Source organism: Meleagris gallopavo, chromosome 13 (assembly GCF_000146605.3).
Source record: "Meleagris gallopavo isolate NT-WF06-2002-E0010 breed Aviagen turkey brand Nicholas breeding stock chromosome 13, Turkey_5.1, whole genome shotgun sequence".
In the NCBI taxonomy this organism is placed as follows: Eukaryota; Metazoa; Chordata; class Aves; order Galliformes; family Phasianidae; genus Meleagris; species Meleagris gallopavo.
Genome location: NC_015023.2, coordinates 11,560,121 through 11,586,071, shown reverse-complemented (window position 1 = coordinate 11,586,071; position 25,951 = coordinate 11,560,121). Strand labels below are relative to the sequence as shown.

At 46.8% G+C, this 25,951-nt stretch overlaps 1 protein-coding gene across 6 annotated transcripts in view; it reads right to left on the bottom strand.

Moving 5' to 3' along the window:
* Nucleotides 1-20: 20 nt before the first annotated feature.
* WDR59 (WD repeat domain 59) overlaps nt 21-25,951 on the bottom strand; it is a 41,754-nt gene continuing 15,823 nt past the window's right edge. For 3 of the 6 annotated variants that reach the window (XM_010717910.3, XM_031555452.1, XM_010717914.3), the window contains exons 8-21: nt 25,786-25,902; nt 24,766-24,843; nt 23,598-23,754; nt 21,580-21,659; nt 19,311-19,443; nt 16,131-16,255; nt 15,123-15,287; nt 13,765-13,860; nt 12,202-12,358; nt 11,131-11,200; nt 10,720-10,873; nt 7,445-7,501; nt 2,320-2,453; nt 22-1,333 (exon numbers count right to left, since the gene is read on the bottom strand). In XM_010717910.3, the coding sequence (XP_010716212.1) occupies nt 1,240-1,333; nt 2,320-2,453; nt 7,445-7,501; nt 10,720-10,873; nt 11,131-11,200; nt 12,202-12,358; nt 13,765-13,860; nt 15,123-15,287; nt 16,131-16,255; nt 19,311-19,443; nt 21,580-21,659; nt 23,598-23,754; nt 24,766-24,843; nt 25,786-25,902 (1,617 nt within the window). In that variant the 3' untranslated portion in view covers nt 22-1,239. Of the gene's footprint in view, nt 1,334-2,319; nt 2,454-7,444; nt 7,502-10,719; nt 10,874-11,130; nt 11,201-12,201; nt 12,359-13,764; nt 13,861-15,122; nt 15,288-16,130; nt 16,256-19,310; nt 19,444-21,579; nt 21,660-23,597; nt 23,755-24,765; nt 24,844-25,785; nt 25,903-25,951 lie in introns of all 6 variants that reach the window. The other 3 variants (XM_010717913.3, XM_010717912.3, XM_010717911.3) reach the window with 3 other exon arrangements.

The following is a 25,951-nucleotide window of genomic DNA, read 5'->3' as shown; positions in this document are numbered from 1 at the left end:
AAAAAAAAAAAAAAGAGCAGAAAAGGAAAGTGAGCACCATGCTGGAAAGACCAGGAGTCAGAGAGGGGACAACTATAGCTGCAAATACAGAAAAGCTCGGGAGAAAACACAAGTGCTGCAAGTACCCAGAGGAACAGCCAGGAATCGTAACCCCATAAATGGGAGAGAAAGAAACAGTAAAGAGACTGAAACAAGGACAGGTCTGAATGTGAAAAACTACAGAAAGGAACCTGGAAAAATGTCACTTCCTATACTGCTCCAGAGCATGTCTCGTATGTGAGTCCATCACTCAAGCCTCCACATCTTTAAGGAGCAAGGCAAGCTACAATAGGGGCTGCAGTTACACAGGCAGGGAACAATGAGCAAGAAACAGAGATATCAGAAGGATCCTGCTGAAGTTGTCCTACCCAAGCTCCTGTACTCCAGGTAAACCAGTCTGCAAAATGAGGCACAGAGGAAAATGAGACCTACCTTCTTCCTGGAGGTGTGGCAGAACCACGAAGCTAACAATCTAAGACAACAGCTTGAGGTGGCTCCTGCCATTCAGCGAGCCCATGGCTGCTCCCTGCACCGTGCTAGGGGGAGCCAAATACTCAGCAGAGGGGCTCAGACAGAGGCACACACTGCTCTGGCAGTGCCAGCCCGCTCCCCAGTCCTGGTGAATGTTCTGCCTGTTGCTCTGGACTAACCAAGCACACGGCAAGGCACAAGCCAAAGCACTCATCCTTCCCCTGCTACTAGCCGAATGCAAGCGGATAGCCCCCTTCTAGGGCTGGGTCTCTGGATGCAGACTTTTCCTGGGGAGACCTGGCTGCAGTTAGCACACAGCAGCAGAGTAGATTAATGTTGAGCTAATTACAACAGGAAGTATTACACAAGACAAAACCATCAATCAAATGCTAACAGCAGCTTGGCAACTTTGTGCACAGTTACTTCCTCTGCAGACTCGAATGCAGACTGCATTCCTAGCTCTGCCTGAATTCAGGATTTGCCTGAAAAATGTGCTTCACTCTGTTTGGCAACAGGCATACAACATCCTGCTTGCAGCCCAGAGAGGGGAGCTCTAACTGCCAAAACCAAGGAGGTACAGAGCACCTCTGGAGCTGTCTCACACCCCTCAGTTCATCAGCCATTTCACATACACAGGAACAAGTGCTGAGGCCAGCTGACTGTCCAGGTGTCAAGGCAACAGCACAAGCCGTTTAAGGGTAGTGCAGCATGCTGAGGAAGAGGTCTGATTCAGTGTAATACCTGTACAAGATCCCTCCGTCCAACAGCCATGGCTGAGGCAGCATTCTTCTGGCAAGTCTCCTGGATATTATTTACGTTCAATCTGAAAAGAAGAAAGACAGATCAGCTTTTTGGCTAGGATACTACTTGAGAAGGCAGGGAGGAATGGGGAGGATGTGGTACTGGTAATAGTAAGTAGCCCAGAACTTGCTGATCACTGTGAGCCTACAAGCATGACCAAGATCTCATCTGGCCTCCCTGTGGGATCCCTGCCATCCTTCTGGCAACTCCCACTATTCATCTTCCCTAACGCACTGCTTATTGCATCAAGTCCAGCTCCAAACTGGCTTGGTCCTAAGATGCACCACTTCCACAGGGATGCTGGATCCAACTTGTGCCAGAACACCACCAAACCAAGAACTGTTCCTGTCCTTAGGATCCATCAGTGATGCGGTTCTGTCTCCATCCAGCCTGTTGATCTGTTCCACTTGACTGGAAGAAATCAGCCTTACCCGCAGACAAGTAAGTTTCTGAGCTGGATAACACAACCCTTGCAGAGTCTCTGAGCGCCCGACAAGGGGCAGGAGGAGCCTGAGGAAACCAAGTGGGCTTTCCCATTCATCATCAGAAAGGTTCTTCAGACACTCGACATTTTTTACAAGTGAGATATCCAGAGAAGAAAGATCCATCAGGTCTTTTTAAAGAACGTTCTTTTTCATAATGTAGAGAAAAGGAAGTCTTCCTCCCCCTTACTATTCCTTAAGAAGGGCAGCCTGCTCCTTCCCTGAATTTGCACCACTAACTTCTCTCTCTAGCTGACAAAAGCCTGAGCCTGAAAGAGTTGTAGTGATGATGTATACAGGGTGAACTGATGCTCCAACAATTATACCATCACATATTTCTTCCATTGCTTTTCAGATGGAAGAAAGACAAATCTCTTCTCACAGGCAGAGTAACACTATAAAAAAAAGCAGAAAGGCGAGAAAGAAGGAAGAAAGTGCAGCAATATTCAAATGTTTGAGGGACGAAAGCACAGCAGTACCAAAGGCAGCTGCTTTCCTTTAAGAAAGGGTGCCAGCCTGTACTTACATGTAGAGCTCTCCCAGCAGCTTGTGCACAGGCAGCAAGCAGGAAATATCTTGTATAATAACTTTCCCAGCAGCTTTGATGGGTCGGTTGTTGGCATCTGTCCCCTCCCGTTTGCTTTTCCACCTCCTTGACTTCTGCAGAACAAATGGCAGCGTGTTACTGGGGAGCAAGACAGCAGCCTTTGTGGGTCAGGGAACAAAGCACTAGGGTCAGGAATAATGCAAGCAGCACCCAAACCCGCCTTTCAGAAGGCTCTGTGTCACCCTGGAAAACATCCATGACATGCCCAGGAGAACAAGCATCTCCATCTGTAGGAAGTGAAAAGCAGGTCAAGGCAATGAGCTCAAGGTCAAACTCACTCAAAAAGTTTTTAGTGAGTTCTCCAGTGAAAGCCAATACGGAACAAATCAGCCAATCAGACCCGGGGAGGTTTGGCAGGATATGGTTCAATTACAATTCTCATTAGAGGTCTGCTCTGGGAAGCCTTGCACACAGACCACCGCTGGCTTCAGCCATCGCTCAGCACAGAGACAAGCAGGAGCCAGTTTCTGTTTGCCCTCGGCTTCAGGCAGGGCCGACAGCTCCAGATTCTCCTTTGGTCTGAGACCACCTCTCCTGCTTTATCAAGAGCTTCAAACAAATGGCAGATGATAAAGCAGGGCCCATGTTTTCCTAGCAAGGATCCTCAGCTACCATGCTCACAGCTGGCTCAGGGCATACAGCTGGGGGGAAAAAGGAAGGAGAAGAATCGACACAAAGGGAAAAAACAGGGAGCCAAGATCCCAAATACTCCCCATAACAGACACAGAGGCCATCTTCATGCCAAGCTGCCTACAGCTGCCTCGGCCACACGAGAGCCTGCGGAGTACTGGGCAGCTCCTTGTTGCAGGAGGGCAGTGAGGAGGGCTGAGGACGTGCAGCACAGGCAAGCAAAGGCTATAGAGGATCTCTAGGAGGAAGCGCTGGCTGCTAAGAGCAGCAGTGGGTGCTCTGCAGTGCTGTGAGCTCCCTCACTGACACGCTCCTATCCAGAAGTGTTCCCACGTCACACTGAGCTGCAGAGGCTCTGCTGACGGTCCCTCTGTCCTGCTGTAGCGATGGCTCTGCGAGGCAGGCAGAGCTCACCAGGCACATCAGTGCTCCCAAAGAGCAGACTGAGCTGTGGGAAGGACAGGACCAGGGCCTCTTCACTGCTTGTGGTCCCACACAATGAGTGGCCGAGGCCCAAAGGCTCGAGCACAGGTTTGGCAGTAAGTGAAGGAGGCAATTCAATCTTGAAGGAAGTGAAGGTGGACCTTTCTGCCCTTGTGACAGATCCTCACCTGCTCCCCTGGTCTTCCACTGCTCCCCAGAGTAAAGAGGAGCGAGCACACACACTGCCCAACCAGAGGCACCAGATGGAAACTGTCAGCGTTCAGCGCTTTGGGAACTGGACAGCTAGGGCCTAATTCTGTTCTCAGCTACAGCCCTTCAAGCTCCATCCAAACAATTTGCTTTCAGTTTTTACCTCATCTATTGCTCAAACTGAGGAATATGCAGTGGAAGGTGGCTACAGGATGGGAGATCAACCACTCCCCAATCCATCAGCTCCCAGCCAAGGCCTTGCCTGGACCAGCTCTGGCTCTCACCGTTGGGCACAAAACCTTCTGATAACAGCTAAAAGCATCACCACCCCTTCTGTGCCGAAAGATCTGGACTGTATGACAACAGGGTTCTCAAAGCCCTGTGGTGCCTGTCCCTACTTCCTTGTCTGCAGGACAAGGTGCAGCAAGGAGTTGCTGATGCTGCCAAAACCAACACTGGAGCAAAGGTTGGGAGCCCCAGAGAGAGGACGTGCCACCAGGGCAGGAGTGCAGGCAGTACTCAAAAGCAGTCCCCTCTGCTGCATCCGAATGCAGACTTGCAGGCACGGAGCCACGCTCTGCAGGTCTAGAGCTCAGCAGGAAATTTGGGGAGCAGCTTGCCAGCTCCTGAGCACCTGCAACTCGCAGCTGATGGAGCGTTCCTCCTGCGCTGCTACTGAGAACAGCTCAACCTGCTCCTGCCCCCTGCACGAGCCAGCTGAAGAAGCCTCCCACCAGATATTGCAAAGACCAGAAACATGGACAACACATACCACTGTGCACAGGCAATTCAGTCACTTTTTTTTTTTTTGAGAATGACAACAAATGAGGATGAGCATGGAAAAGAGATCCCACGAATGGCTTCCACTGCTTGCTGTTAGCATACCACCAGACAAATGAAGACACTAAATGCATCGGAGCCCCACGAAAGCCTGAACTCACAAAGTCCTCCTGCTTTTTTTCCCCTCCTAGCTCTGCCTGGTCACTGGCCAACAGGGAAGCCCTAATCCTCTACCGGTGCAGCTCCAGCAGCAGGGTTGGCCCATGACCACACGCGCTGCCAGCACCACTGCTTCCTGCCCCTAGAACTGTGATAAAAGAAAATTATAAAATTAAGGGTACAGACACAGTTTTACATGTCAAAATTTTGGTAGGCCTCTGCAGCAAGGGGCTCAAAGGCAAGGAGAGCTCTAGCTCGGGTCTGGCTGGCCAAGGGGCACCACAAGGTTCCTCTCTTCCTTCTATTCCAAGCCTACTCCAGCGAGGATCTTCCATTGTGGTGTTAGGCAAGGCTCACAGGCACCAGGGTGGAACAGGAGACACGTCTCTTCCCAGGGGCTGGAGCACAGGTGACAGAGGGGAGCAGGGAACACAACGGTTGGAGCAGAAGCAAATCAGCATGCACACACCAAACTAACACCAAGGGCAAAGACACAGGCCTTCTGCACTGCCCCAGCACTCCTATCTGCAACTCAGAGCCCGGGCCAGGGTGAACTGCATCTACCCACCTGCTCCTGAGAGCTTAAGGAAAGGAAGAAAAGAAAGAAAATAGCTGTGGCAATAGCAAATTAAGGCTCATCAGCTCCTCGGAGCACCAGAAGGAAAGAAACCAGAGCATTTACAACAATCATGGGGTTGGAGGTGACAGCGGGGAACAGCACTGAACGATGACTAAAAAAGCCAGCCTGCACCTGCACTACCATACCCAAGGCTGTAATTTGCTGCAGTCTGAGGTGATAACGATGGCAGTAAATGGGTTACATGTAGAAACAGACAGCCCAAGAATAAGCCACCAACTGCTTCGTAGCAACCACCATCACTGCATACTCAGCAGAAGTAGGTACAAAGTGCTGCGTGCCTGCTTGGAAAGGATGCTGGGCTGTGGGGTGTGTGTGCGCCTGCAGGTCCTGCTGAGGCAGGCAGCGCTGGAAGTTAACTTTGTGAAATGCAGAGTGCCTGGTTCACATCAGCGTATGCAAAACCTCAGTTTGTAGTATAAGCTGGCGTTAGCAGGGCAAAGGGAAAGGTTGTGGACGAAAGAGAAGAGGCTCGACACCAAAGATTAAGCTGCACTAAATTATTTACAAAATAAAGAGTTAAACAAGTTCCAAGTTGGCTTCAAGCTGCTTCTAAGAACTTATTTTTTAAATAAAGTTTTAAAATTGCTGCTCCCCTGCAGGTTCCTTTATTCTGAACAACTGCCTGCAAATTAACTCCTGGTGCAGGTCGTGCAGCACTGCCTGGATTTTATCTCCAAAGAATCCACGTTGACGGCTCACAGCATCTCCCGCAGCACCAGGCACAGCCCCACAGAGGCCAAAAATCAACGTCCCGCAGCAGGAGCGTCTCTTTTTCTTCCATATATCTTCACCTTGGGCACCGCTGCCCACTCAGGAGAGCGTGATGAGGCTTTTCCAATGGTTATCCACTACTGCAATCAGTATGCCAAGGCTTTAACTATCCCACATGCCCTAAAAATAAGTGCGTTGCACAAAGATAACTTCATCACATCAGCACTTGTTCTTCCTTCCAAGCCGGTGGTAAGCAAATTCAACTGAGGTCCTCGGTGGGCTATGATTTATTGCACCAAAATCTGGCAAGCTCTTGCCTGGTTTTCTCTCTTTTAGTCAATTCCTACCCCAGTGAAGAACCTCATTTCTTGCCTCTACCACTCACATTTCGTTAGCTCTTCACAGAAAGCCTCCAAGTCAAGTACATTTCTTCTGGTCTCTCTCACCTATTATTTGCCAGTATAGGCTCAGGGCTGTAATTAGGAAGGCTCAACCTATTATACCAAGTTAAATTAGGTGTTACGGGATTCTATTTTATTCCCTGCTGTCTTGAAGAGATAGCATGAAGGCAAACAGCTGTGAAAAACAGTTGTTCACACAGACCTAAAGAAATCATCTTTAAATTGAACTGGAGTCTTCTAGGCTTTGCCTATGCTTGGCAGATGGCTGATGAAATAGTAATTGCCCAAATTCACAGTGCAGCTTGAGCAACGCTGATATTATCAAGATGCTCACATGAATGATGTTCAAGCCTTAAAGACAAGTGGACTAAAGGAAAACGACTTGTCAAAACAGTCTTGGAAGGGCAGGTGCCAGGAGGAGGGTGCAGGTGCTGCACCTCGACTGACTGCAGAGCGGTGCAATTCTAAGCGCTGAAGAAGATCATGAATTAAGGAGAAATCCTACTTATTGCTCCAGGAAATAAGGCATTTCTGGTGCAATGCACACGCTCGTTTTAATGAGATGACAGATCATTATCAGCAGCTCAACCGGTTTGCTTCTTCCACAGCTCTTAAGCAATGCCATGCCAGCAGCTTGCTGCTCTTTAATATTCTTTTCCAGCAACTCCTCCCTCTCCAGAATGGCTTCGTCTTTTCCAGAGATGAGGTGTTCTCATGTCAGCCTCACCAGTGACCTGATGACGCACAATAATAATCACTCAGCTCCTCCGCAGTGCGCTCTTCTTAGTGCACGCTTCTTAGAGGTTGATCTCTTCTTAAACTTCAAATTACCCCTTGGCATCCTTTCCTGACTGCAAGGCCGGGTGACACAGGCATGTTATATATAAGGCAGTGTTTGTACCCTCTGAGTTCGTGTCTGCTCCTGCCCACCTACACATGCACTGCTCCTGAAGCCCTAGGCCCAGTGTGGAGCGCAGGTCCCCCACCTCTGTGCAGGTTACTCAAAGGCAGGCAGGTGGCATTTTATTCTTGGGCCCTTGGGCAGAAGACAGGGTTGTATCAAGGACAGTATTAGCACAGCGCACAGTACCGGGAAGTCGTTAATTGCTTGTATGGACCAACGCCGCCGGGCAGAGCGAGGAGACATCTGCATGTGAAAACGTTATACCCAGGAAAAGGGAAGAGAGACACCAAGAAAATTAAAGACAAAGGTAAATAAACCAAAATGAAAAGCGCTCTGAACCAGCAGAGTAAAAGACACCGTTCCCCCTGGTTCTGTTACACAATGGCAGTTACAAAACAAGGTCTCCACTTTCATCCGTGCACAGTTGTGCTGTACGTTACCTACAGACCTGGCAAAGTGTGGGCTGCTCTATGGAGGACTGCAGCGATCTCAAGTCTGAGCAGTCTTCCAGTGGAACTGTACTGCTGCAACAAGCAACATGACCTTGTTCATACCATGCGTTGACAGCAGGGGAGAGAACAACCCCATGGTACCCCATGGGACAGGCTCCTACTCTAACTAGTTTTCCTCCCTTTCAGATAAAGAAGGAGGTGTCTAAGTGCTGCCTCAGCTGCATTTCGCATTTTTAACACAGCTGTCTGGCACAGAAATCTGCAGCAAGCTCAATAAAAGCTCCTGTTTCCTCAGACATCCCTTTAACATCCAGCATCCTCCAGGACTTCTTCCACTGGAACCTGCTGCAGCTGTTCACTTTCGTTTTGAAAGCAATAAAAGGCAAATGTCAGGATATTAAAGGGATGTAGAGACCCCGCTGCCCAGCAGGACAATGTGGAAATTGCCATTATGGGCTGAGGAATTCATTCAGGTTGAGCGAGCAATCAAGTTCACTGATTGACTATGCAGAAGAGCTCCAAAGTAGGCTTTCATTATGAACCTGCAGGCATTTCATTAAGTACTCCACGCAGCACTGTAACAATAAACCGAATCTCTCCAAGCATATTATTCTGCACTCACTTGGAAAAAAAAATATTTGTCATACCTCTGCGAGTCAGCACAATAAAAAGGGGAAGAAGAGGGTTATTTGTGTTGCGTGCAAGATACTTTGCATTTATTTTCAGCTGCTAATAGGCAGTCAGCATCACCAGGCATGCCCAGGCTTCTGCCTTCCCTTTGTAGCTCACCACTGGGAGAAGCTGCAGCCAGGGCACTGCTGATGGACTGCTGCATTATGACTATTCCTGTTTTTTGGAGGAGCGCGCACATGCGGATAAAAAGAGGAAAGATATGCTTTATGTGTATGGACACACATCTGTAAAGGAGCACAGGAAGGCTCAGTGCCTGCTGTAGTTGTGCTATGTTTACTAAGGAGATCTCTGCTGCGTTCAGCATCTCCTCTGCCCTTATGGGAGCATGACACTCCCCACCTAGCAACGCACAAATTCCATTTAGTTGTTAATGGCAGCAACACTAGTGCATTGCTCCATGGGATTTAAGTTTAAATGCTTGGTCATCTCTGAGAAATTCGTTTTTGGGATGAAGTTATAGAACTTTTGATTTGGTTTACCACCAAATTCCAATTTTTTATTTAATGGAAATATAAAATTCAAGCTTCAGAGCAAGGAGCTAATGAGATTCAGACCCTGGGGTTTTTATGCCTTAAAATCCTCACAGTTAAACATCAAAACTATTTAGCACTGATCTACAAAGGCTGGGAACATCAGCTCCTGAAGAGCCAAAAAACCTCTGCTGAAGGGAGATGGAGGCTTTTTAGAACTATCTGATTTGCAGAACACTTTTGCTAACTCCCTTCTAAGGTTCTTACACTTCTTCCAACCCAGGATGCAAGGACAGAGCTTAGCACGGGGCTGTAGAACAGGCATTTATTTCCCTGGGTTTCGGGGGACATGCCTACACACACGCTTTGTTCTCTAGATTTTCTCCCCACCCTGACAAAAATCTTGTCACCATTGCTACACGGACTGGGGAGATGGGTCACATGAAATTGCACCAAGCTGCTTCCACGTTATTTTTAGCCTTGTCTGTCATCTTAGAGAGCTGTGTGTCAGAGACGAGCACACTGCAGAGGACAGAAGTAGCACTTCAAATAAATTCTCCTGCACAGTCCAGGATAGCTTGTAACTCCTGTATCAGGCAGTGCTGTTTTCTCATCAAAAAAAGTTTGTGTGGGGAAAAAAATAACACAGTGTGGACTCCAAGAGTCTCCTGGGGCCTGAATGGAAGCAAAACACTGCACAGGGAACAGAGGCTCTCCCCATGGCTGGCAGGTGTAACCACTAACTGGTTTCACATAAGCAGGACACAATCCCAGAAGGGTTGGCTGTCACGTTTGGGACTACTGGAAAAAATCAAGACTTCTTGCAGCGCCAACAAAGGATGAAAGCTCAAGGCTCTGATTCTCCCTCTGCTCCTGGGACAGGAGCTCCTGAGCTCCAGTGCAGCAGAGTGCTGTGGAGCGCTCGGCTTTCTCTGGATACCTGGAAGCTCTCCTTCACTGCTGCAGAAACGTGCCCACAAAACAGACAGTGACAAACTGCTTGAATGCCCCGAATTCTCAGGCTCTCAGTGAAAGCTTACTATATTTTTGTAAGCCACACCACTCCCTGCTGAAGCACAGGGAGTTTGTTTCAGAGCACACTGCATGGCTGATTACTCCCACAGCATCAGCTCTTCTGCCCAACATCCCCATGGCAAATCAGGCCATCTAATACTTCAGAACTACCCTACAGCTTCCAACTGCCCTTCTGCACCCCGTGTGCCCCGGAAGGAAACAATCCCCACTCTTCCCCAAAGCCTTGCTTGTGAACATCAGGGATACAAGGCCTATGTCTAAAACAGAGGTACAGGTATTAGAAGATCTTTGGAGAATCATGAAGGGACATTTTTTTTGTTTAAAATAGTCCAAAGGGGCACACATCCCTGAAAGAGACACCTGTAACAGAAATAACTCAAATATACCCCATAATCCAGGAGAGACTGTCAGTAAGCTTCACAGATCCCCAGCCCTTTGCAGCTATGCACATCGAGGGTGCAGAGAAAAGCAGAGTGGCCTACAGTGTACTCAGATGGAGACTAAAGCTTCTCAAGTGTGAGATTTTAACCGTATCTAATACAAAGGGAGGCAGTGTACTGAACGAAGTTGTAATGGTGAGTCTTGAGAGATCTCAAAATGCTGAAGACAAGCAAGTCAAATGCTAAAGAAGATCAGCAAAGAAGTTACTAACAGTAAATAAATCCATGCAACATTTTTACAGAGCTGCTTGTAAAAGATGCCTTCCTCAGAGGAATGTGAAGCTACTGTTACCAGCAATGCTCACAGCCATAAGAAAAGAATACAAGTCAAAAGCTGAAGTATTGGGAAGGCTTTTTGGCATGGTACTTACCCTCTCTTTGTAGTAGAAGGAGCTAATGGAGACCTGCTCCTTCTCACTGCGTGTAGGACTCCCGCTGTACAAACGCAGATTGCCTGGAGTCTCTGTACGGATCTTCATCGGAGTAATGAGGCCACTATGGTATGCTGACAAAGCTGACAGGGACCTAGGAACAAGAAAACATGCTTTCAGTAGCTTACATCCAACAAAATGCCTTGAAGGCTCAGACAAACAACTCCTCTAACCCTAGCTGTGAGTAGCGTTTTAGGTGTGCTGAGAGAAGGGGTGTGGGACCTATGGGACCAGGCTGTGCCACGCAGGCACAGCTAACAGCGCCTTCTGAGGGCCAACAGCTCCAGCACAGGATCTGCCTCTCTGCCCACGTGGCAATGTAACACCTTAAACGTGATGCAGGGAACTCACCGGGGTGTGGGCTCCGTTGGGGACACTGCACGGTGCATAGTCATGGGTCTCGTGAAATACACCAGGTACCCTGCAGAGACAGGACACAGAATAAAGATTCTGCCAGGAGGAACAGACTGCCCAGGGGTGGCATTAAGGGCCCAGGGGCCTATCCACTACCCTTCTAAATAAGAGTTTTCTCAACCCAAATCCACCTCTTTCAAATGCTTGAAAGAGCATGTCTGGTTGCCTTAAAAGCACCAACACAGGTAGTTCACAGGTGTTGGAGAAAAGGCAGCAGAAGGAACTAACACACGTACTTTTGTGCTTTACCTCTTCACCAGGATTGTCAAGCATTCTGATACTCCAGATGCACGTGAGGGCATTAACATGCAAAGAACTCACAAGAGCTGGCAAATCTCTTTAAAAGGACAACCCAAGCCATCTGACACTACCTCCAAAGTGCTCCCACAAGCTTTATTCCATTTGCTACCATTTCAAGTGTCCTCAGCCACTCACCCTGGTGCAAGAGTTTTGAAACAGAGCAGGTTTCACTCAGCCTGTTCAATGCAGCATTACTGTTTTACTCATGCTTGGCATTCAGTGAAATGTGTATGAAAAAAAAAACTTTCAAAACATGCTCAAATTGAGTCAGTAACAAGAATAACCTTTAACAAGGGGTAAGTTCAACCCAAAGTTACAGGAATTTTGTGAAGACTCAAGAGCCAGAGTACATCCAACAATTTGAGGTGGGTAGGAGTGAATTATGGAAGGATAAAAGCTACCTCCAGACTTCTGGAAAAGAAGAGATGCATCAGTGCCTTGGCACGCCTTATGCCAATGGCCATCTCTTCATTCACGCCTGGATTTCCAGATCTGTATCCTAAAATCCCACATGAAACACCAACTGCAAGCAGTTGCTAACTAGGCCCATTATCTGTAAATTTATCACAACATAGCTGCATTAGAAGCATTTAGTACTCCTTGCATGGCAGCAACCAAAGCTTTGTCTTGTTCAGATGCGATTGCTCCTCAAGATGTTAAAAGTACCCTTTTTCTGATGGCTGTCATTGCACCAGTGATGAGGCTAACCTGCACCACAGAACCGGGCTCCAGAGGTCCGTGGAAATGGGATGTTCGAGTCCTGGTAGGAGCCATAGGCATTGGAGACCCGGGCAAAGGTGGGCAGGGGGGTCGTCACGGAGTTGGACAGAGCATAGGGGTTGCTGGACGTGCTGTCCTCTTGGTTCTGAAACAGAAGTTAGACAAGGTCATGTTCCTGCTGCCACATGGAGGAAACTCAGCTGGAGCACTGGGAATCCTCGTGCCAAGCAGTCTCACACAGATGTCTGCCTCTCCTTTGAGTCAAAGCAGATCAAGAACAGAGCACAGCTACTACTTTGGCTCCGAAAGCATTTGCAAGCATGCGTACCTTTGAGCCAAGTGCTCCTCTGCACTGCTGTTTGTATGGAGAGCTCTCTCCATTCACGGCTGTGTTGAAATGCAGAGCTCAACTAGGGTAGAAACAGTGGTCTTGAGGGAAAACTATATAGGAAATCTGACCTTCAGATGTGACTCCCAACAACAAAACACAAAGCTGAGAAAAACCTGGTACCTCAATGATGCCAGTAAGACAAAGTCACCTTAAAGACGACTATCTTGACACCCCATGCAAATGTGGGGGTTTCAAATGCAAGTTGGACATCTTGAAGTGAGGAAGGCAGGTGGTGAAAGTCTGGGAGATCTCAGGTCTGCCCTGAGAAGTTCTGGCAGAAATTTGCATTCAATTGGAAAAGATACAGCTCAGGTCTAAAGGAATCCTATAAAAGCATCTGACTCAAGTTTTCCATACAAGTACTGCTGAAATCAAACAGAAATAAAACTTCCAACGTGGAGAAAAAGAAAATTTAGAAAATTAAACAAAAAAACACCACCAACAAAAAAAGATCCCTTATTCATGATGAATAACCAAGGCTTCCTGAAAAAGAAACCTGAGAAGACTCATCTTTTTCTGAATGCGAAAAACACACATTACAGTACACTGCTCCCACACACAGACCTATTACCTGACACCAGGATGCTGAGTAGGTATCACAGATCTCTCAGCTAAGGGCAGAGTGGGATTTGCATTTATTTGTGGTATCAACCCTATATAACCCTCTCACAAGGCTTTAGAAAAAAAAAAACAAACTTTCACAGCTTTGTTCAAAGGAAGAAAACAAAGGCCCTCTGGTTAGCACAATCTTTGAATAGAACTGAGAGGTAAAGACATCTGCCGCTGCCTCTCAGACAAGAATGAATTCATCACCTCTCTGACATCTTATTTTCTTCTACAGCTGATACCCATGCCCTGCTGGTCGGTGAGATCTGCTCAGAGCTGGAAAGGTACCATGCTCCACTGTGATGCTGCAACCAACAGTAACTCCTGCTAACCTAATTATTAGTGAGCACCCGCACAACAGCAAACCTTCAGGGCCTGATCACCCCACTCAGTTTTCTTCAACATTAACCACAAGAACTTCCACAAATCTATCAGCCAGTCACAGGGGTCTATTTACATGCCTAATGAGGCCAGACTCTCAGTGCAGAGTCAGAAGCGTGGGATGTGAGAGAAGACAACAAAATAGGGCAGAAAGCCCATGGAATCCTCCATACCACGACAGACTCCAGCCAGGAGACGAGCTGACGCAGGCAGGGCTCCAGGCAGCTCTGGTTCCGCTTCACTTTCTGCAGAGAAGTGTCTTTCAGTATCTGGAATACATGCAAGATACAGCTTGAGTCATGGTTATATCCGTACCTTCCCACATCCTTTTTTGTCTGCAGAGCAGCAGAGTTGCCAGGCTCATGAGATTGCAAGGCCAGAGACATCCCAGAACACCCACTGGAGCCACACTTACCCACTGATGCGCTGCCTGCTTCAAGGAAAGAATGACTGAGCTTTGATCAGAGCACTGAGGGTTTACTGAGGTTCAGCACACTCTGATCCAAGCCTTGGGCTTCTGTATTACTGTAGCCCATAACATTCCATACCAGTTTGTGGCAAACTGGATCCAGCTTTTTCAAGAAGGAACCCAAACAGATCCATCTGCCTGATGGATAAGCTTAGGCCTAAGCCTGAGGCTACTTTGCTCCAAGGCAGCCATTTCAGCCCATAACATTGCTAGACACAGGAGGACCAAAGCATTGAAGACTGAGGCACTCATACACTTTGAAATCCCAGGTTCTTGCTTCCTTCCCTTAAAGAGCAATTTCTCATCATTCCTTTCCATTCAAACACAAACCATTCCCAAGGATCTGCAGTCAAGTATTTAAAAAAAAATCTCACCTCTTCAAGGAAGACATAAAGTATCTGTGATCCTCCACTCTGCTTTGAGCAGAACACAACAAAATGCAGGGAAGAAAACAAGTCCAAAGCCAGCAATGCTTTATGTCATTACCTCTATTTGCTTTACATTAGGAAATAGCCTAGCACTTCATCCCTTCTTTGTGGTCCAAAGGTAAAGTAAGTCTGCTTTCCTACTGCTCTCACAGGAGTGGCAAGGGAGAGCAGCCCTTGCTCTGGAGAAGAGATTTCAGCAGCAATAGGACTTCCTGCATCAATTGATCAAACACTTGATCTAGAATTAACGGGCTCTGCGCAAAAATCTCAAAACAGCTCGTAGAGGCGAGCAGAAAACAACATGCCAGCCCAGAAATACTGCCATTTTGCAAATGGATGCTTTGCTGCTCATTCTGTCCATTATGAGGCTTGGAGCAGCAGTTCTAGAAGGATGTTAGGGATCCTCAGGCAATACACGTGACACTCATACCAAGTTGCAGAGAAAAACGTGTTCAAAAAGCATCAGTGGGGAAAAGGAAGAACTAGGCTGCAAGGCCAGCAAACACCCCACCCTACAGGCTCCAAAATACATTCGTTCAAACAGCAGTCTCTGGTACACCTTCAGCAAGGTCTGACTGTGTCAGAAGTCTAGACACCAGGTGTTGAGCACGTGTCTAGTCGTAGGACCACGTACCTTCAGCAGCTTGGCCTTCATGGAGGCAGTGATGGAGGTGGGGTTGATGAACTGGAAGGATGGCGCAGCATTATTGGGATATTGGACAGGGAACATCACCAGCATCCTGACTCGGTGGTTGCCACAGTGCACTGACACTGTGCAGCTACGATTCACCGCATCCATCTGTGTGAGGAAAAGCAATTGCCTTGCATTCAGACCTCCAAGGACCTTTTAACTTGCAGCGGCTTCAATTCATGCTGAGGGGCTGATTCCCTTGCATATCCATAAGACAAAGTCGTGCTGTTGTCACGGGCAATGAATACAGCGACAGCAAAAAACCCAGGGAATAGTTTTCACCAGCAGACTGCCAGTCCAGCAGCATCTGGAAACTCCAGCCAGCCCAGGCTGCAGCAGGAATCAGGCAGCTCCCAACAGCTGCTGCACTCCACCCCCCTGCCCTTGGATACAGAACACTTCAGGCCCAGTGCAGCAGGAACAGGCACCATCTAAGACCATACAGGACTCTCAGGAAGGTATCTGAAAATGTGAAACGGCAGTGGTGAGGAAAGATGACAGACAGCAGCCCCAAGCCTGCTATTCCAGCACTGCACTGGGCCTTCAGTCACCTTCCACACACAGAAGAGGCTCTGCTGTGAAAGAGAGATGCCAAAACTGAGGGCCAGAGTGTGGGACAGTGAGGGCTGATCTGACTGAGTTCAGAAACAGTTGAAATGAGATCAGCTGCACGTACTGGAACAAGCCACTTTGCAGTTTTGGCAGAAGAAAAACACAGTCCAGCCTCCTTGGGGCCAGTGCCAGCATAGTTACTATGCTGAAATCTCTCTCTCGTTCCCAGTGTTTGCGATTATCCTCTTTTCTACTACCCATGGCCAAAAGGATCTCTACAGCTCAAAATAAGCCTTGCTTACAGGCAGCAGTCACTGCAGCAGGAGAGTTCCCTTCAGAAGGCTCTGACGAGCCAGCTTGCCCATATCCCCTTCTAGCCAAGTAGTGAAAGGAAACTACCTCCACGTTGACATTTCGGATCTGCACGTTGATCAGTGAGAACTCCTGCTGCAGTGTTTGAGGCAGCCCCAGTTGGTCTGTTTTCTTTCCCACCAGGAGGTCATTCAGGAAGTCTTCTTTTAAGGCTGGCAGAAAAGATGCGTTACAGGTTAAGGCAAGTTAGAGTAGAGGTTTGGCATGCAATGCCACGAGGCAGCAAGGAGAACAGCCTGCTTTTTGATATATAAAAGCACGAGTTCTACCTGGCAAAGCCCTGTAAGCTGGAGGATCTAAGCTGTTGTTTAGAGGAGGACTTCAGAGCCTTGTTCATAAAACAAAGAAACAACCCGTCTCCACAGTGGTTTCCCAAGAAGGTTAAAGAAGCCACCTGTACTCTGCACAGCCCTGAAACGGTCTGGTCTCTACTCACTTGAGACACTCTCTCCTCCCTACGCAGCACTGCCAGACGTGAACAGATGAACTAAGGAGTCTCTTGGTCCGGCAGGAAAGAACTACTGCCAAAGCAGTCTCCAGGAGGAGCTCTGGTCTTGGGATTCACACTCCACCGCTCTTGGCTTTCAGGGAATGCATCCAAAGCAATCTAATGAATAAGGAGGGAGGAGAGGGTATTTCTGGCCTTAGGAGAGGTTTAATTAATTTGAAGCAGCAGTGTCCATTTAATGTTGTAAAGCATTCTAGCGAACAGTCCTTAAAGACTCATTTAAGCGTTGGATCTAGCTGTCCTCTTCCACTATCAATATTTTTCAGTAGGACAATAACCCCTCAAACACAGAATGTATTTAAAGAGCCAGGCAAGTGCTGCTGAGTAGGAATTATGGTTAAGATAGCCAGTTTGACTGAGTTTCAAAAGAATTGGTCACTGCCTGCTGTGCCTGGCTGGCTCTTGCCTTAACCCTTGCTACCCACCTCCACTAGGACGGGTGAAGCTCCCGCTCAAGGGGGTTTTGCTGTGGCAGCCCTTCCTAAGACAACCAAATATGTCCTTGGAAACATCAACAAAAGATACAAGGGATGTCCCACTTACTCAGCTGTCATTCTCACCTTGATCTCACACAGACTATTCTTAGTGAGAAAACAGAAAACAAGAAATGTAAAAAAAGCTATCCTTGTACAGGGGTTTGCCTGAAAGTCACTGTCTTTGCTGCTGGGACAAATATAACTGGCTTTACTGCTGCCCAGCTGGTTGCTGAATTTGGATAGATAGAATTCTTAGCTACTCATTCCTATTTGTGATTTTATTATAGTGCTTATATATACATTTCACAATACGGAATTGAAAAAAGGATTAAAGGAAGATCAGTGGCTCTCAGGGAAGATAATCATTTCTAGCTCGAAGACACCACCATAGCTTAACTAAAAAGCCATCTCTGAGGTTCCTAAAATGGGCACTGCCTTCCCTTCGTCTTCTCCCCGTCTTCCAATTAGCTTCTAATCTCCAAAAGCCCATGTATCTGTCCAGATTCCTAATGATCTTTCATAGGCAGCAACCAGTGAGAAGAGCTGTACACTGAAGACACAGCTGGTGTGCTTTCCAATTTATCTGTAGAGCATCATTCTCTTTAAAGATCCCCCAAAGTGCTTTACTAATCTAACATGGAGACTTTGCAATGGAAATTAAGCCACTTCCAGGGTGGCTCACATCAACAGTCCACAATTGCTTGTGGACTAGAAAGAGCTGAAACTCCTACCTAGAGACTTACTTGTGCAGTGACCATGAAGTCATACTATTTGCAGCAACATCTACCCTCCTACAGAAAAGTCATTTTAATTCCCTCTGAAACAAAGAAAGCCTTACCAGACCCACACAGAAACCACACCATGGATGTGACCTCATCAGGGACATGAAAAACCCTCTCCCTTGCAGAGATCAGGCAGTCAGAATGACATCCCTTCTCTTAATACTCCCAGCTAGAGCAAGAGAGTCTATGCCTCTCCATACAGGATTGCTCATGGTGAGCACAGATACCTAGAACACTTGCTATCATATTATAAAATCCTCATGTAGACAGAGGGGCTTTCAACTTTTAGAAAGTTGTTCTGTGACCATCCACGGAGGTTACAAAGGAACTTCACTGGGCAGGAATCTTCCAGTATCAGGGAAAAGCTTCCTTAAGGGGACCTCAGAGTTGTCTCTGATTCAGAGGACAGTTATTAGACCATTTCCTCACCTTCTCTTCAGCTTGCTGGCAACCCAAAAGGAGAATCAAACTGCTTTCCTATAAACCTGCCACACAGGGATCCATTGTAGCACCCTGCTTCAGTACAGAAAGGAACTGTGAATTTAAACCCAAGCTGACACAGACATGGGAGCACTGAATTCCTCTTCCTCTTCTTCCTTTAGATAATAGAAAACTCTTTAGATGGCTTTTTCATGAGCACATCACCACTGTGGGTCTCAGCTGCTGCAGCCTCTTCTGTTTTATTCTAATCTCTTCAAACACTATTACCCTGAATGTTTAACATGGCCAGAGCCTTAACCACACAAACCCTGCTCCGCATTCCTGCCTTTGTTTGCCTTCTCTTCCATAATGAAGAATCACTGCTCACTCAGAAGCTCTAACTAACTGTCTAGTACTCACGGGATAGAGCTTACAGCCCTCTCCCTCTGCTAGCCTTCAATCATCTGTTCTCAGAACATGGGAAAAAGACAGCAGCTCTCTCCATAATACTTTGGAAGATGGGGGAAGACACTGCAAATATGCCTGTGTCCTTCTCAGATCAGCTCATATAGTGACTCTAGCAGAAGGATTTAGATACTAGGCAAGCAGTTTGTGTCACAGCACTTTATCCATGAGCCTCCCTTTTCCATGGATCTCATTCACCTCCCAGCTTAAACTGAAATGCATTCTTAAGAATCAGAACTGATTTTCTGATTACCTTATTTCTGGCAGGAAGCCACAAAGATGACCTAAAGGCAATGCTATTAAGTGCTACTAGTGACAAGGAAGAGATTTGTTTTACAACTAAAATGACATCATTATGCTAGAGGAGAAAAATCTGGTAGGACAATCCTGAGAAAGCCCTTGTGTTTTCTCTCCTCCCAAAGAGTAATCCATTAACCTCTGAGACAACACCAGTTTGTGCTCTGCCTACAGTGTTATTTTCTTAGGTTGTGAGGCATCTTCTTCCCAACACAAAGAGAGCTGCTATTAGAGTTTCCCAACTCATCACTTGCCTCACCTTCCTCATCCCCATGTCCAGAGCTATGCTGGGGCTCAGAGTCCTGTGGTTGAAGGGTCTTGTCTGGCTCGGGCAGAAGAGAAATCCCATCGATGAGGTCATCAACTCCATCCAGGATATCATTAGCACACAGCTGAAAAGAACAAGCATACCAACATGCTGCACAACAGAAAACAAAGAAAAGCCACTAAACAACTAACTTCTGGATTTGCAAGGTGAGCCTGCGCACTCTGCAGTCACAGACCTTGGCACTGTTTCTTTGACAAGATAGGCTGGTTTTCCTCTTTCCGACATTCTCCCTTTCGTCCCTTCTGAGTGCCTTGCTTGCTTACAAAGTCACTTCATTGACATAACCAGTCTAAGTAACAGAGGTTTTACTTTAAACAAAAACAAATGTGCCCTTAACACTTTTAATTAGTGTGCTCGTGTGTCAAAAGTCACTTAATTTTTACATCAGATACAATAGCAGCACGCTATCTGCTTTTGATATTCGCACTTTAGAATTTGGAAGCCCAGGTAAACATTACAGGCCCTAGTGCTTTAAGTCCTGTACCAAAAAAGAGACCATGAAAACTTAAAACACAAGTTTAGCACAGGAAAATAGGAGATGAAGAGAAGAAACACAGGGAGAAGAAAGGATAAGGCTATGATGTAGCAAATTACAGTACTGGTCACCAGCAACATGCCATCGGGTGCAGCTTGATAAAGAATAAGAACAGGAGAGGAGCAGGAGCCAGCAGAGGATGAGTGAAGTCCGATACAGACAAACAACTGGTTTGAAGGACAGAAATAAACTATCCACAGCTGTATCAGGTACGCATAAAGGGTCACTTTTCACAGAGAAGGTTTGTTACAGACCTGCAGGACTCCTGCAGGATCTGTGCTGGGACACACGCTTCTCAACATTCATAAGAAACCTAGAATGGGAGGTGAATAGCAACGTGACCAGGTTTGCTGATGCCACCAGGTTATTCAGGGTAGTAACGTAGTGTGGCTGACTGCCAACAGTCACAGAAGGACCTCGCAGGAAAGATGAACTTCGGTTCAAATAAATATAAAGCAATGCATATAGGCAAAAAAAATGACAAGTTCAAGCTGACTGAGGGAGCAAGACAGAGAGAACAGACTAAGCTGATGTTTTCATGGAATTACACCCAACATTTTAAAAACAAATGAAATATTGGGAAATCTTTGCTAAGAACAACATTCTGATCCCCATCCCAAAAAATAGTAGAGCTGAAAAAGGGCCGTGAAATACAAAAGGATGACCAAAATTCTCATACAGAGGATAAAGGAAATCAGGATATTTTGACTATAGACAAAGGAGACAGCTGAGATCTACAGCCAAGAGGTCCGTATGACAGAAATCTACAGTCAAGATGGTGTAAGATTGGTTGCTCATTTCATCTTCAATGTTAAGAGCAAGTATGTATCAGAAAAAAAAAAAAACCTATCAGGTAGCAAAATTAACAAATGAAAGGAGCTGTTTTCCTACCAGCATGCAGAAAAGCCATGAAACTCCTCACTCACAACATGTTTAGGATGGCAAACATACACAAGTCCAGGAAGTCAGAACAAATCTATGGAAGTGAAGCCCATCAAGCACTACCAAATACAAAGATGCCAGGCTTGGTAGGCCTCTAAGCTGTAAACTACAGAAGGATGTGAGGGCATTCAGAGAAATATCACTCCATACTTGTTTTATTCTTACCCTCTTCCAAGACAACCACAGCTGAAGATGAGACAAGCAGGGCAATATGGGCCATCCTGCCTGTATGAACCCTCTGCTCTGGCCCAGCAGTGCTAACCTAGCTTGCTTTAGCACTTTGTAATTGCTGCCAGACAGCAGAACTCTGGAATTCCTCCTGCCTGCACCAGGCCAAGAGGCAATGGAAACAGGAGATGAAGCAGAGGGTGCAATTCCTGCATTTACCTGATACCTAGAATGCCAAGAATAGTCTGGCAGCCACAGAGGTGGCATCTTCAGAGGTAATCGGGCAGTAACTGCTCTCTGCCTTCCCCAAAGCCTTGCACGCTTACTGCTACATGACAAAGTGGCTTTGCACACACACACACAGAGGCCTCAGGACAGGCCTCCCTGGGGATGTTTCTCATCACATTTGGGCTGGAGCTGAAGGGGGAACTGAAGTAGCAGCTTGTTGCTGTGTCTGCAGCTCAAGGATACCAGAAGAGTGACTGGGAGAGTAAGGAAAGGGAGGTGAATCCAGCCTGTAAGAAAACTACCTACAGTTCAGAAGTGTTTACGTACCCTCTGCAGCTGAGAGTCAATCCGCCACATCCGCAGAGTCTGATCACGAGACCACGTAACCAGCTGGTAGTCTTTAGAACCTAAAAAGGACAGAAACTTATAGACCCAACTGAAAACTGAGACCGTATCTCAGTGCTGCTTTAAGTGCAAACAGAAGCAAGCAAGCTGGCAGGGAGGTCGTGTGGATAAGGCACTACACTGGAAGGCAGAACTCATCAATCCTATGATTTCTATCCTGCTTTGAATTGACCTGGGCTTCCTCCTGCACCACAGTTACCATGCCTCTAAATAGGGTATAATTTACAGATGAAAGCCACAAAATAAATATAATGAATATGATACAGGTTTTCAAACTAGGAACGAACAAGACTGCCTATAAAGTTTATTTACGCGGAAGAAGTGATTTGAGAAGTAGTTGAGAGATGGATTTATTTTTACATTACTGCAAAGTTGAAACAGGTGATGAACTGAAAGACATTTTAAGATGCAAACATTTAAAAAACATTTCTATGCTACAGCCTGGCCCCAGGCATCCTTTTCCTTCTGAAAGAGCTGCTGATGCCAAGACAAGTTCAGGTTGTAACCGAATACACGTAGATACATACTACTGAGCAGCAGATAAAGGTACCAGGCTATTTATGTCCATTTGTAGGCCTTGTGATACAGTTTAAATTGCCCTCGAAAAACAGCTGCTGCTGTTTAGGAATTTGCTGCTGCACAACTGCTTTTGACACCCCTCTGTGGAGGCACAGTGGCTGTCTAAATACAGCACTGCAGATTTTGTGCAAGGAGATTTGTGCTATCTTGAGGCATCTTGGCTGTCTTTGCACTGAAGCGGACTGGGAATGCTTGTATGATTAATGTTGCTTGAGAAAAGCATGACTTCCAGCCTTGGTATGTATACATGAATTCAACTGAGACAGTGCAATTGTGGTTCAGATCTGCTTGAACATTCACATACAAGCTTTCTTAGACTGCACCTCCAGATCCTGTTCTATATTCCTCACATATACAGTTCTATATTGCTTACCTCTTTTTCAAAGAAAAGCAAAAAACAGAAAAAAGGTGACTGAACTGAATTGCCCCAGCAACCGGCAGCAGAATTGGATTAGAATTCGGGTCTCCTAAATCCAAGTCCAGTGCTCTGTCAACTTCACCACCAGTAACTGGCAGGTGCACAGGCTCCAAGGTCAGAGATTATAGTACTGAACATCCCTGGGAATGAGAGCAGGAGTCCCACAACAGCCCTGAGAACCAGTGCAGGATTCCCATTCACTCATAGACAGCTATGCAGAGCAGAGATGAAACTGACTCCCAACTCAGCTGTGTGCCAGTAACGCCTCCAATCTGGAGTCTCCCACCAGCTCTGTGTGCCTTTACACTGCAAAGCAGTACCATCAAAGCCAGGCATGTTCATTCTATCGATGGTAGTTGAGGTTCTGGAATTTCCTATATTTAGCTGCCTACTCTGGAAAATGCAGTCAGGATTGAACTCTGTCAGCAGCCTCCCCATCCCACGCTCTCCCTCTCCTGCCTTTGCCAGCATACGGATAAGGAGAGAACATTGGTTCTGTGGTCATGCTGGAGGCTGCGATCCAGGCAGCAATGCAAGGGGTTAACTGGTTAGCCTGCAGGTCTGAGCAGGGGGAGGGTGCCTGCACTCATACACCCATCTCATTGTTTGCACAATTTATTCTGAAAGATACATTTAAAAATAGACTCACAGGGGAAAGGAAGCAATTAGAGTCACCGCTGACCCTCTCAGCATTCGCTGGATTTGCTTTGTTAGCATGGAAACAACAGGGCAATGCTTCTGAGGCCACTGCGATAAAATGAGTGGAAAACAGCTGTAGCTTGGGGGGGGAACAGCAGCAGACAGGGGCAGGAAAGCAAGCTGGAGCTGCTCCAAGGAAAGGTAAGAGTCAGAGGGTGACAGCGTGAGCATCGCAGCCAGGAGCCATGAAAAGCTGATGGCAGCAGGGCAGGAGAGAGAGCACTGAGCCCAGCCCTGATCTCACCTTCTTTCTGTTTCCTCCACTGAAACTCCAGCACCACGTCGTCATGTCCCACAAAAGTATGAACAGGTGTGTTCAAGTCAAAGACATTCCAGAGAAGTAGGCTGTTCTCTCGTCGGAGCTGCGGAACCATCACTGTCACCAGCCCATTGCTGAAAGGCTTGAGAAAGAAACACCTTTTGGTTGAGGTACATTCCCCTGCTGTTAGTATGCTCTGTAATTCTCACCTACTGCCATCCATAAGAATGTGTTGATTTTAAATTAGCTCAGCACTAAGCAGAACCAGGCCTAAAGCAGGAGAAGTGACAAGGCAACTGCTGTGTAAAACTGGCATCTTAAGAGGGAAAAGATGTAACATGCTTAGAGTCAACACAGCTCAGTTAAGGTTAGCCACTTCTTTTGCTTCTTCCTCAATTATCAGCTGTGAGGCTGGAGTGGTTTCAGCAACGACTTTTCACTTGGGATCCTTACTGCAGTTTACCAAGCACTGCAAGAATTACTGCAAGAATTGCTTCCAAGGGATGGAGCTCTGGCAGCTACTCACAGCCATGACTCTCAGAGGAACACTATAACCCATTCTTACAGCCCCGCGAGGGGATGTGGAAAAGGAACCAAAGCCTCAGGAGACGGTACTGACTTTAGGACATATTCAGATGTCCAGAGAAGAGAACAGGTATGACTAATCTGAAGAGCCTTAGCTTTACACAAGCTGTGTGTTTGCTCTATCAAAAAGCACTACTTCTTGGATCTGACATGCTATAAGAGCTCAGTGTGCCACAACTGAAGATTTGGGGAGCAGAGGAAGCCCTCAGAGAGGGCAAACGTCTGTGCTATATGTACCAGTGCTGGACATGAGTGAAAAAATAGGACAGTGATAGCAGCAGCTGCTTTCCAAGACTCCTGCTCCCAGAGCTAATCACTCACACCTGAGTTTTATCCCCAGCAGGATGATGTCAAAGACTGGGATCTCACAATGCCAGTGGTTTCTTCTCCTGAATGCCCCCATTGCAGACACCGCTTTTCTAGGCCTTGTAAGCACCATAAGGGACTTTAAAATCAATTTAACATCAAGTCGAAGTGTCGAGAAGCACTGCAGCAGTTCTTTATTTAACATGCCTTCATGAATTTGCTCTCACAGGATAAGTGGGGCTGGTGGGTGTTTCTCACTCACCGTGTATCTCGCCTTCCAGACAGGAACCTGGCAGGGAAGGATATTGAGGTATTTCCGAGGCTGACGGTAATCCCAGAACTTTAAGAAGAAAAAAAAAAAAAACTAAAACCAACACAACAAAACCATCAAGCAAAGGCACAAGTCAGCTGGCCATACTTTTAAAGCTGCAGCTTTCTATGCTGTCATTAGATATAACACAGTGAGAAATATGCCAGGGTGCACACAGCATCATTAGTAGCCCCATTTATTAACAACAGAGATGGCCCCAAAGGACAAATACCAAGTGATCAGCATCTGGTAGCAGCTCTTCGAAAACAAGTGATTTGTGGTCATGTCCACAGTGATCACAGCTTGAGTAATTAGAGCATGGAGACAGGGAGGCTGCTTGGGCTTTCAGAGCCCTGAAGGTCTGGACTAACCCATGCGCCAGTCCAGACTGGAGGCAGGCCCACCTTGTTGCTATTGCTAATTCTGTAATGAAGAATCTAACCTTTTGCTTTGATAGAATACACATCAATTGCATTCACCTCAGAGCTTAGCTGAACGTGAATAAATTCCATTTGGCTAACATACCAAGCACGCTATTCCCCCTCAAGTAAGGCTCTGCAGAGCAATGCTTGCAGACATATTGATAACCCAATTTTACATGAGTTTGAGAACCCCAGGGCCTGGAGCATGTTTCCCACCAATTTGCTGTAATCAGCTTGAGGCTGGCAACTCCACACTTTGGGAAGGAGGCACTTCTGGCAAGCAACAGGCAGAGGCAGCTGTTTTCAGTTTCAGATCATTGCAGCTGTGTTAACTACGGCAAGCACATGTGCATCCATCCTGCAATCATTTCTCTGTGTCTACTTTGTAAGCACACCCTTGGTTCAATACAAACAGGCTGCCAGAAAACAGACATAAGGATCTAGGATCCAGATCTTGCCAATGGCAAGCACTGCCCAGTGCAGTAGGAGAACGAAATCTGTTCCACCATCTTGATGCCTCCCAGGCAAAAGTCCCAGAAGCAATACTTACTCTCACAGAGTTGTCCTGGCTGGAAGTGGCCAGCGTGTACTCATTGTCAGGATGCCAATCCAGACCATGGATTTTAGAGAGATGAGCTGCTAAGTATTCTACTGCAGTGCTGGGTTTCTGGAAGGAGACACATTTTCCTTCTCAGCAAAGGACTTCCAAAATTTGG